At 46.5% G+C, this 12,433-nt stretch overlaps 1 protein-coding gene across 5 annotated transcripts in view; it reads right to left on the reverse strand.

The window, feature by feature from the left end:
- Positions 1–6,141, reverse strand: part of Brca2 (BRCA2 DNA repair associated) — a 43,090-nt gene extending 36,949 nt beyond the window's left edge. For 3 of the 5 annotated variants that reach the window (XM_016005777.3, XM_016005778.3, XM_016005776.3), the window contains exons 1-3: positions 5,673–6,105; positions 5,455–5,560; positions 1,303–1,530 (exon numbers count right to left, since the gene is read on the reverse strand). In XM_016005777.3, the coding sequence (XP_015861263.1) occupies positions 1,303–1,530; positions 5,455–5,560; positions 5,673–5,675 (337 nt within the window). In that variant the 5' untranslated portion in view covers positions 5,676–6,105. Of the gene's footprint in view, positions 1–1,302; positions 1,531–5,454; positions 5,561–5,672 lie in introns of all 5 variants that reach the window. The other 2 variants (XM_076560823.1, XM_016005779.3) reach the window with 1 other exon arrangement.
- Positions 6,142–12,433: the final 6,292 nt, after the last annotated feature.

Raw genomic sequence — 12,433 nt, forward strand, 5'->3', positions numbered from 1 at the left:
TCTTCATTCCACTTCAGACTGCTGATAAAAGTGGGAAAACAAGGCCTTTGTGACCGCAACTCCCCCTCCCCGCTTCCTTCTCTTTGGTGCTGGAGACCGAAACTAGGGCCTTTCAATGATAAACGTGGTGGTGGGCTGGGGCTGGAGGGATGGCTCAGTGGTTAAGGGCACTGGCTGCTCCTCCTGAGGACCCAGGTTCAGCTCCCAGCACCCACATGGCAGCTCACACCTGTCTGTGACTCCAGTTCCAGGGAATCCGACTCCCTCACACAGACATACATGCAGGCAAAGCACCAATGCACATAAAATAAAAATAAATTATCAAATGATAAACACGTACACTACCAAACTATCCCGCTCTCCTGATGGCTTCATCTGACTTGGCTGGTAAGATGCTATTCCTGCACATTCCACTTTTGGTTGTAGCCAACCATTTGACTACTCTAGAAAAATGCTGTTTGTCTCTCCTCTTCTATCCCCTCTCTCATTTTGGGGTTGCAGCCCTGGCTGTCTTGGAACTTACTCTGTGAGCTTCTTGAGGTAGGAATTCCATCCTTTACTATATCCATAGCAATTACAACACCACCTGACATGCTCACTGAGCATATCATGAGGCAGTACTATAAAGCAAAGTGCATACTATGTCAAGCAGGCTATAAATATTCCGCAGACTGGCTAAGTGTACAACCTTACTAAACACGTGCTTACGAACACCTGGCACCTAGGTCAGAGAAACTGCTGTCAAATTAAAATACTCACAAGAAACTGATCTAAAGAAATCTCCATCCTATTATAACTTGCAGAAATATAGCTTAGTCAACATCAACAAGTCACAGGCTTTTTTAAATATCAAAGTCATAATTCAGAAAAATCTTAGTTTATTTATTAATACTTAGCATATTAATATTAGGAGGAAAGAAGCATTGATTAAATATCGAAACTCTTTCAATGAATCCAAACCTATCACATATTATTTCCACCATCTCCATTCTTCAGCCAGGAAAGAGACGAGAAAGACTGATTAGCACAACAAAACTCAGTTTACCACAGAGTTGTGACTTTACACACAACTATGCCTAAAGACCTAGCTCACATCCCCTCCATCACATTGCATGATTGGCCCAAGTTTAACCTATAATTAATTGTTTTTTCTTTTTGAGACAGGGTCTCTCTATCATGCAGCTCTGGCTGTCGTAAGCTTTGTATGTAAACCAGGCTGGTCTCCAACTCAGAGATCCACCTGATTCTGCCTCCCAAGTGCTGGGATTAAAGACGTGGGCCACCACATCTGGCTATAGTTACCTAATTCTCTGAAAGGTGACTGGTCTAGGGGTAGGGTTTGACCTTGGTCTTTGAATATTATTGGGGTTGAAGCCAACTGATGGTAAGAGGTCTTCCTCTGCGGTGTTTTAAACAGCTGTGGTTCATAATTGTGGGGCTTATATTCATATTCCTCTGGAGGTTCAAAATTATATGGTGGGGCTTCTGAAGAAAGTTCTTCAAACCAATTGAGGCTTATTGGTCCTAAATCTGCAAGAAAAGCAAAAATCGCATCTTAGTCTTCATCAATGACACAGAGACACTCATGAGCAATGAAGACCACAGTAAAGAAGAGGGCTGGTAAAGCTGACTCCACTCATGCTGTGCCTGACCATCTGAGACAGGGTCGGAACCACACTCGGAAGCTGTTTTCTTACCCTGTGCGCGCGCGCGCACACACACACACACACATGCACACATACACACACACACACACACATACATGCAAAATCGATTTAAAAAAATGCCGAAGAGGTGCAAAAATCACAGTAAAGAATAAAGGAGAGGACATGGTTGCATTTACAGGTTATTTAGCTCCCAGCATGTCTGAGGCAGGAGGACTACAAGTTTGAAAACAGCCCAGGCTACACTCTGAGACTTCATGTCAGCAAGGTGGCTCAGCAGGTAAAGGTGCTTGCTGCCAAGCCTGGAGACCTCAGCTCATGACCAGAACCCACAGGGTGGGAACAGAGAACTGGCTCTTGCAAGTTGTCCTCTGATGGCCCCATCAGTCTGTCTCCACCACAAAACAAGTTTAGAGACATAAAGAAAAACAAAACAAGGGACTGATGAGGTGGCTCAGAGGTTAAGAGCACTGGCTGTTTTGCAGAGGTTTTAAGTTCAAGTCCCAGCAACCACATGTTGGCTCAAAACCATCTATAATAAGATCTGGTGCCTCTTCTGGACTGCAGGCACACATGCAGGCTGTATACATAATAAGTAAATCTTAAAAAAAAAAATCTAAACAAAAAGAACTTGAAATTTTGACCAGCTGAGCATGGTGGTATACACCTGTAATCCTCTCACTTGGGGACTGAGACAGGAAGATCTTAAGTCTGAGGCTGGCTACATAAAAACCATTTCTCAGCTGGGTATGGGATCATACACTTGTAATTCTAGCATTTAGGAGGCCATAGCAGGAGAAGTGTCATGAGTTCCAGGCTAGCTTGCCTACATAGTAAGATTCTATCCTAAAAACTAACAGAAAAAGGGGGACACTGTCTTTAAAAAAAAATTTTTTTATTTATGTGTATTGGTGTTTTGCCTGAACATATGTCTGTTTGATAGTGTTTGGTACCCTGGGACTAGAGTTACAGACAGTTGTGAGCTGCCAAGTGGGTACTGGGAATTGAACCCAGGGCCTCTAGAAGAGCAGCCAGTGCTCTTAACTGCTGAGCTATGTCTCCAGTCCCAGGAACCTATCTTAAAAAAAAGAAGAGGAGGAAACTGGGCATGGCAGTCCTTGCCTTTAATCCCAGCACTCGGGAGCAGAGGCAGACAAATCTCTGAGTTCAAGGCCAGCTTGGTCTACAGAGCAAGTTCCAGAACAGCCAGGACTACACAGAGAAACCCTGTCTCAAAGAGCAAAGGAAAAAAAAAAAAAAGCAAGACTCTATAATCTATATCATACCAGATACAGAAAAGAAAAAAGAAAAAGAAAAACAAGAATACAAGAATTGTGACTGTGCACTACCTGAAGGCTCATTAAGCAAGATCATTAATCTACTCTTTTGAAAGTACAGTAACACATTAATTTCAAAAAAGTTACAAGGAGATAGAATTTAGCCATATTACCTTTTTTTACTTTCTTAACAATAATCATCAATTCAGGGGAAAAAAGAACAAAACTATTCACAGTAAGCATGTATTCCATAGGTTAAAAAAAAACAATGATTCTGAAGACTCTGTCAGCATGACCGATCTCTTTACGAGCATGGGCTAAAGAGACACTTTCAAGTATGAAGAAGACTTACACGGCCCGCCCACCCTCCACAGCAGAGTCTCATGTTTCAGGAGGACTCAATAGGTTCAATGCATGTTCACAATTAGACCATGGTGCCCCTGCCTTTCTCAGTGTCAACACCTGCACCAGCAGAACAAGGATAAGGTGTGCAAACAAGTGATGCATCTCCGTGACAGAAGGCAGTGGATCCAACTCATGAGCTTTGCTACCAACACCAGGGGGAAATGCCAGGGGCTCACTGATAAAGTCAAAATGAACCACATGGAGCTTATGTTTAAATCTCGTTCCTCTGTGTATATGATGTGTGTGGGTGTGCATGTGCTAACGTACGTACATACGTACGTACGTGTGTGTGTGTGTGTGTGTGTGTGTGTGTGTGTGTGTGAGAGAGAGAGAGAGAGAGAGAGAGAGAGAGAGAGAGAGAGTGTCAGAGTCAGAGGACAACTGTGCAGAGCTGCTTCTGTCCTTCTACCTTCATGTACTACAGCAGGCCGATGCAGCACACACTTTTACCCACTAACAGGACCAAGCTTAACTCTTTAGCACACCCTTCCAGTATTTCCTGAGAAACAAAGGGCATACAGCATTTCTGCAGGTGGAAGTGTAACAGAAAAGCACTTGTGATGAGCTGTGAGCAAAACTCGTACACTTTTCAGAAAGGCATTCTTTTCCTTGGAAGGACAGCCAGACCAACCAAGTGTTCTGATCTGAAGAGTTTGGTAGTCGTTTTCTCAAGAATGCAGTGAGCTCATCATAGCAAAGAAAAGTTGGCTGCTAATGATGAAATGTGAGTTTTCAAAATGAAATCAACCATTTCTAGGGGCTTACAGTGGCTAATTTCTTCCCAACTTCAAAAGATTCATTGGATCAGATCAGTTGCAATATTAATGGATGTGATTTTCTTTTTCAAGCACTCTGTCAATACTTAACTTACACTATCTAATTCAGAGCCAGGTGTGGCTGCTCACGCTGCAATCCCAATATGCAGGATGATCACTGCAAGTTTGAAACCAACCTCATCAAACAGCAAGTCTTAAATCAGCCACGGTTACCTAGCAAGATGATGTCCTTCAAACAGGACAATGGGGCTGGAGAGACGGCTCAGTGGTTGTTTACTGCTCTTGCAGAGGACCCAAATTCAGTACCTACTACCCACATCAAGCAGCTCACAACCACCTGTAACTCCAGCCCCAGGGCATCTGATGCCCTCTTCTGGCCTCTGCAGGCACCTGTACAGAGGGGCATATACTGACACTGAGACACACACACACACACACACACACACACACACACACACACACACACGCAGACAAACAATAAAAAATAAATCTTAAAAGAAGGTCTGGCAACTGCTCATCAGTAGCATCATCAATGCTTCTGACTTGCTGGTAGCACTGTGAAAACAATTCTTTCCACTGGTGTTAATCTCCCATCTATGTAGGTATTCCACACCACCCGGCTGACCAGGAAAGGACTACATGAACTAGATGTATGACTCCACAAACGGTTTACAGCACAAAGAAAACTGTCAAGTCCTGAGCTGTTTTATTGTTCAACTCAGAGAGTCTCGTGTGTCCCTTACTGGCCTTGAGCTCACCGTGTGGTCGAGGACGACCTTCGACTTCAGATCCTCCTGCCTCTACTCCCCAAGTGGTGAGACTACAGGCATCTGCTAATGCCTGGTTGAAGTGATGCTGAAGAACAAAGCCAGAGACCCAGATGCTAGGCAAGTACTCTCCTACCTGAGCTGCATCCCAGTGTCACTCTCATCCCCCACTTTAAAAACATTAGGTCTAAGCTCTGTAGCTCAGGCCATCCTAGAATTTCCGATGCAAGATTCCCAAGCTGGTTCTGAACTCATATTTAGGTCCCCTGGCTCAGTCTTCTACATCAAGTCCCCTGGGATTACAAACGTGAGCCATCACACCTAGCTGAAGCATTTGTTTGTATTTCTGAGACAGGGTCTTTCTATGCAGCCCTGGCTATCCTGGATCTCACTCTGTAGACCAGGCTGGCCTCAAACTCACAGAGCTCCACCTGCCTTTGCCTCCCAAGTGCTGTTTTTGTTTCTTTTTTTTTTTTTTTTTAAAGCAAGCACCCACCTTGACTTCATTAAAAACATTTTCTCGATGTTACTTAATTTACCAAGTTTTATAAAAACTCGCCAATACCTGCTGTGCGGCATCGCGCCTGAAAAATTTCAAAAAAAGTTGGTCTCCTTCTGTATTCGATGGGCATTCTCTCTACACTATAATCTCCGATGCTTGGTAAAGAAGTCTGCAAAAGAGAAAGTAAAAGACACTTCGCGGGGTTACTTTCTCAGTGACGGGCTAAGTTTGTCCAACCACACTGCCTCAGGCCCATCTTTCGGGGCAAGAACAGAACTTACCATGAGGATGGGGACAGTTTAGATCTGTGCTTTAAACCAAGAGGCTACGGGACATCATAGGCACCAGAAAGTGGCTATGGTGCGAGTCAGCAACAAGAGTCCTTAACATTAATTAATCACGTGCACTTAGTAACGGAGCTGAGCTGACACGGACACGTTAGGTAATCCAGGAACCTCACTCAGCACAGAGCGCTGCAGCCGGCTGCAGGGACGCGCCAGATCCCTGTGGGAGGGACGCCCGCGGGCTGCAAGGAGCTGGGCGGAACCGGGCCGGGCCGGGAGGAGGTCGAGCGGCTCCTCCGGGAAGTCAGGCGTGTCCCCCACGGCCCCTGCGACCCGGCAGCGAGCGCCCGCATGTACCTGGCCAAGCCGACCCGCCGCGCCGCTGCAGTCGCTGACAGACGCGGCGCCGCCTCCCTTCCCTCGCTCGCGCGAAAAGCCCGCCGCGCTCTGCCCGTGACGTCATGAGTCGGCGCGGCGCAGACGCCGCCCGGAAGTCGGAGGCCCGGGTCCTGCTGTCGCTCTTTGCGGCGGCGTCTCGGGGCCTTGGTGGATCCGCGGTCGCCGCGAGGGTCCGAGCACCGAGCTTCCCCTCCGAGCACTCGCCCATCCGGAGCCGCTCCGAGGCCCCGGCACCTTTTCTAGCCCTCGAGCTCGTGTTTGTCTCGGCGCCCGGGGGACGGCATGTGGGTGGGTCTCCTGTGGCTGCTTCTTTCCTTCCCGAGGTGGGTTGTGAAGGGGAGACGCTGGCCATCTCTGGCCTGGCAAACGTGTGGCTCTGGCAGGCCCTGCCCTTCTCCCCCATTCCCTCGGCTTTGCTAGAAACCGCTAGATCGCACCCCTAAAGCTGGCCACCAAGGTCTATCGCCTTATTGGGCCACTTCCTCCTCCTGAGGCTGGCCGCCAAGGTCCAGCTGTCAGAAGCCCCTCCGGCTGCCCTAATTTAACGTGCTCAGTCAAAATCAAGCACCTCATCCTAACACGGGGATTCCCTTTTACCCTTATAAACTGCCGTTTGCCTGTGGGTCATGTCTCTCTCCTCATCCAGAGGCCCAGAGGCGGTCCTTTGTCTCCGGGACCCCTTCCCCTTCTTCCTCGTCCTCTATCTCCCGTCTTTGTCTCTTGTTCCCTGCCTTTTGTCCCTCTGGGGCAAATAAATCTCCTTTATGCTGAGTACTTGGTTCGGGGGTGTCCTAGGCCGATACCCATCTCTTACACATTGAAATTTTGTTTTATAGTTTACTTTATCTTCCGGGTCTGCTTAGAGATGCATATCCTTGGCGTTCTATTTACACTTTAATATCATTTCAGGACTCTAAAGATGGACTTTGGAGGGGTTCACTGGATCTCTTTGCCCCTCTTCCCAGTCACTCCGCTCTCTGCTTTCCACTTTTAATTTGGCTGATAGAGGGCGGGTGGCAGGACCTGGCTTGGGACACAAGTTGTGACCCCCGCCCCCAGGATGGATAACAGTCCTGCAATATTAGTACTCCTTTCTGCGGGCGTAGGGAGTATCTTTTACAATTTTAGGATACCGGGCGGTGGTGGCACATGCCTTTAATCGCAGCACTCGGGAGGCAGAGGCAGGTGGATCTCTGTGAGTTCGAGGCCAGCCTGGTCTACAGAGTGAGATCCAGGACAGGCATCAAAACTACACAGAGAAACCCTGTCTCAAAAAACCAAAATAATAATAGTAATAATAATAATAATAATAATAATAATAATAATAATAATTTTAGGATACAATCACCATGTTTTGTGAGACTTTGGGAAACCAAGCTAGAGAACCGGAACATAACCTCACCCCCGAGTTTACAGGGTAACTAGCGGTGAGCCTCATGGCTTTCTTTGGGTTTAACGTGTGACCTAAAAAGCCTTCAATGGGATTCATCAAGTGAGATCTTAGGGGCCTTGTCGCTTCCAGAACCCACGTAAGCAGTAAAGGCCTTCTTGGATAAGAAAAAGAATGGCATGGGGTTGGGGAATATTCCTCAATAGCAGAGAATTTGCAAGGCCCTGGGTTAGGTACTCAGCACTGCCATAAAGGCTACTGGAAAAATCTGCTTGGTTCATTGGTATCATTTTTGTCTGGTAACCAGTAATCCTCAGTTGTAGCAGGAAGCCTCACTAATGTAAAAACAAACAAACAAACAAAACCCCTAAAACTTTGCATATAGGTCTAGTTAGCAAAAAAGAGGCATGAGTGGTATTATCTAATATTAAACTACTACTTACTGAATGTTTCTTACAATACTATAAAGTGTTTAGTATTGTCCAATGGGTAAAAACTCAGCTAACTAGCCCGGTAATTTCCAAAAGCCCAAGTTCGAATTTGAATCCGTTTGACTTCATATACTTACCTTGTGAAATCTGCATTGACCCTATAAATAAGAATTAGGGCTGGAGAGACGGCTGAGCAGTTAAGGGCACTGGCTGTTTCTCCAGAGGTCCTGAGTTCAGTTCCCAGCACCCACATGGTGGCTCACAACCATCTGTAATGGGATCTTATGCCCTCTTCTGGAGTGGAGGTGTCCATGCAGACAAAGCTCTCATACATAAAATACATAAAGATAACAATACCTTCCTACTCAGAGCCAGGTGGTGGTGCATGCCTGACGCAGAGGCCGGCGAATCTGAGTTCAAAGCCAGCCTGGTCTACAGAGAGAATTCCAGGATGGCCAGGGCCACATAGAGAAACCCTGTCTCAAAACAAAACAAAATACACTCTAAAAAAAAAAAGTGCTTTCTTCCTGGGGAAGCTGGAGGAGAGAGGTGTCTCACTAAGATGGAGCACTTAGAATAATGAGAACCAGTAATACATTTCACCTTCTGAAAGATGTTTTATTATCACACACTCCTGACCCTCACTAGCTTATAACTCTCTGTTCCTTGTTCTTGGTACAAGGAACCTCACAACCACTACATCTACTCAAAAATACTATATATCTTTGAGTTCATTTGCTCAGCTTGTTTACTTCCAAACATTATAGGGTTCAATTCATTAATTGTTTCTAAGTTGTCATTTTCATAAAAATGTGTATAATGTGCACCACATCTCCATGCTCATGTACATTGTGAATAATGAATACAAGTCACATAGCATAGTCTCCTATGTATAGGTCTATGATAGAGAGTACTAAATCTATTCTCTTAGCAAATCTCTGATGTAGTACAGTAATGTGTGAATGGGAATCCCTAGGAAAAGGCTGTGTCTACAAAGGCCGTTGATTAAAACTCATTGACTGTGGAGAGTTTGGAATGTTGCAGGTCCAGAGCCTAATTAAAATTTATCTCGATTCAGTCCCAGCGGCGGCCCACAGAGGTAGACAGGCCCGGCGGCAGAGACAAGCAGACGCAGGTAGGCCTGCGGCGGGGGCCCGTGGAGGTAGACGGGCCCAGCAGCGGCAGCCGACAGGGATATTCAGGCCCGGAGGCAGCCGGCAGAGACATTCAGGCCCAGCGGCGGCCCACAGAGGTAGACAGGCCCGGCGGCAGAGACAAGCAGACGCAGGTAGGCCTGCAGCGGCGGCCCACGGAGGTAGACGGGCCCAGCAACAGCCCGCTGAGGTAGACGTGCCCAGCAGCGACAGCCTACAGGGATATTCAGGCCCGGAGGCAGCCGGCAGAGACATTCAGGCCCAGCGGCGGCCCACAGAGGTAGACAGGCCCGGTGGCGAAGACAAGCAGACGCAGGTAGGCCTGTGGCGGGGGCCCGTGGAGGTAGACGGGCCCAGCAGCGGCAGCCGACAGGGATATTCAGGCCCGGAGGCAGCCGGCAGAGACATTCAGGCCCAGCGGCGGCCCACAGAGGTAGACAGGCCCGGCGGCAGAGACAAGCAGACGCAGGTAGGCCTGCAGCGGCGGCCCACGGAGGTAGACGGGCCCAGCAACAGCCCGCTGAGGTAGACGTGCCCAGCGGCGACAGCCTACAGGGATATTCAGGCCCGGAGGCAGCCGGCAGAGACATTCAGGCCCAGCGGCGGCCCACAGAGGTAGACAGGCCCGGCGGCAGAGACAAGCAGACGCAGGTAGGCCTGCGGCGGCGGCCCGCAGAGGTAGACGGGCCCAGCAGCAGCCCGCTGAGGTAGACGGGCCCAGCGGCAGCAGCCGACAGAGATATTCAGGCCCGGCGGCAGCCGGCAGAGACATTCAGGCCCAGCGGCGGTCCACAGAGGTAGACAGGCCCGGTGGCGAAGACAAGCAGACGCAGGTAGGCCTGTGGCGGCGACCTGTGGAGGAAGACGGGCCCAGCGGCAGCCCGCTGAGGTAGACGTGCAGCGGCCGACAGGGACATTCAGGCCCGGTGGCGGCCCCCAGAGGCAGACAGACCCAGCGGCAGCTGACAGGGACATACAGGCCCGGCGGCGGACCGCAGAGGTAAACAGGCCCAGGGACGGAGACAAGCAGACACAGCTTGGAACAGGGACGCCCCTAACCCCAACATCTGGGGAAGAAGCTATCTCCGTGGGTCAGAACCAGAACGAATCTGAACACTCCGTCTGAGGACAACCCAGGGCCCAGCTGCTGATCCTGTGAAACCCAACAACTTGGAGGTGTTGGTGAGACTACCCTGCTCAGCTGAAACCCATCTGGGAGAGGATTCAGATGCCTACAGTTTAAAGTCTGAAGAAACAAGATCAGCTGAGGAGTTGACAAATGAACAAAAAGTGACCTGAGAACACAGAAGAAGGCGCTACCCAGACACCAAACCAGATCACCAGAATCATAAGTATATAATTCACCGATCGAAATCAGCTGCCCCTGAAGAAATAGCCCAAAAGCACCAATTTAACCAAGAACCCCTACTAAACCAAGACTAAAAATTAGAACAAGAGAAGCACTCTCAGACACAGACACCACCTGCACCTCACAGAGGAAGAGATGAGTAGGCGCCAGTGCAAAAATACAGGCAACAACATAAAGACCTATATGGCAACATCAGAACCTAGTGATTCTACACCTGCAAGACCTAAACATACCATGACAGAAGAAACAGAAGAAATCAACCCTAAAAATGACATTAAGAAGATGATAGAGGCCCTTAAAGAAGAAATAAAACATTCCCTCAATGAGGAAATAAAAACTTTCCTTAAAGAGGAATTGAAAAACTACCTTAAAGAGGAAATAAAAACTTTCCTTAAAGAGGAAATAAAAAACTCCCTTAAAGAGGAAATAAAAACTTCCCTTAAAGAGGAAATGAAAAACTCCATTAAAGAGGAAATAAAAAACTCCCTTAAAGAAATGGAAGAAAAAACGAACAAAAAATGGGAAGAAATTAAAGAAAGCCAAGAAAAAGCAATTAAACAGATGAAAGAAACATTCCAAGATCTGAAAAATGAATTTGAGACAATAAAGAAAACACATGCTGAGGGAATGCTGGAAATAGAAATCCTGACAAAACGAACAGGAACTACAGAAACAAGCATAACCAACCGATTGCAAGAGATGGAACAGAGAATCTCTGACACTGAAGACACGATAGAGAAAATAGATTCGTCAGTCAAAGAAAACAATAAAGACAAAAAAATCCTAACACAAAACGTCCAGGAAATTTGGGACACCATGAAAAGACCAAACCTAAGAATAATAGGGATAGAAGAAGGAGAAGAATACCAACTCAAAGGCACAGAAAATATATTCAACAAAATCATAGAAGAAAACTTTCCTAACCTAAAGAAAGAAATACCTATGAAGATACAAGAAGCTTACAGAACACCGAATAGGCTGGATCCAAAAAAAAAGTCCCCTCGCCACATAATAATCAAAACACTAAACACACAGAATAAAGAAAAAATATTAAGAGCTGCAAAGGAAAAGGACCAAGTAACATATAAAGGCAAACCCATCAGAATAACACCAGACTACTCAATAGAGACTATGAAAGATAGAAGATCATGGACAAACCTCATGCAGACACTAAGAGACCATGGATGCCAACCCAGACTATTATACCCAGCAAAACTCTTAATCACCATAGGCGGAGTAAACAAAATATTCCAGGATAAAACCAGATTTAATCAATACCTGTCCACAAACCCAGCCCTACAGAAAGCACTAGAAGGGAAAATTCAACCCAAAGAAGCTAAACACATCCATGAAAAATCAAGCAATAGATAATCCTACACCAACATACACCACAGAAGGACAACACAACACAACCAAAAAAATAACAGGAATTAACAATCACTGGTCATTAATATCCATCAATATCAATGGTCTCAACTCACCTATAAAAAGACACAGGCTAACAGAATGGATTAGAAAACAGGACCCATCCATATGCTGCATACAAGAAACACACCTTAACTCCAAAGACAGACACTACCTCCGAGTAAAGGGCTGGGAAAAGGTTTTCCAAGCAAATGGACCTAAGAAACAAGCTGGTGTAGCTATCCTAATATCTAATAAAATAGACTTCAAACTAAAATCAATCAAAAGAGACCAGGATGGACATTACATATTCATCACAGGAAAAATCCACCAAGATGAAGTCTCGATTCTAAACATTTATGCTCCAAATACAAAAGCACCCACATTCATAAAAGAAACACTACTAAAGTTTAAAACGCACATCAAACCCCACACATTAGTAGTGGGAGATTTTAACACACCACTCTCACCAAAAGATAGATCTACCAGACTGAAACTTAACAAAGAAATAAAGGACCTAACAGATGTTATGACTCAAATGGACCTAATAGATATCTACAGAATATTCCATCCTAACACAAAAGAATATACCTTCTTCTCAGCACCCCATG

The sequence above is a fragment of the Peromyscus maniculatus genome, chromosome 23 (genome assembly GCF_049852395.1).
Source record: "Peromyscus maniculatus bairdii isolate BWxNUB_F1_BW_parent chromosome 23, HU_Pman_BW_mat_3.1, whole genome shotgun sequence".
Classification (NCBI taxonomy): Eukaryota; Metazoa; Chordata; class Mammalia; order Rodentia; family Cricetidae; genus Peromyscus; species Peromyscus maniculatus.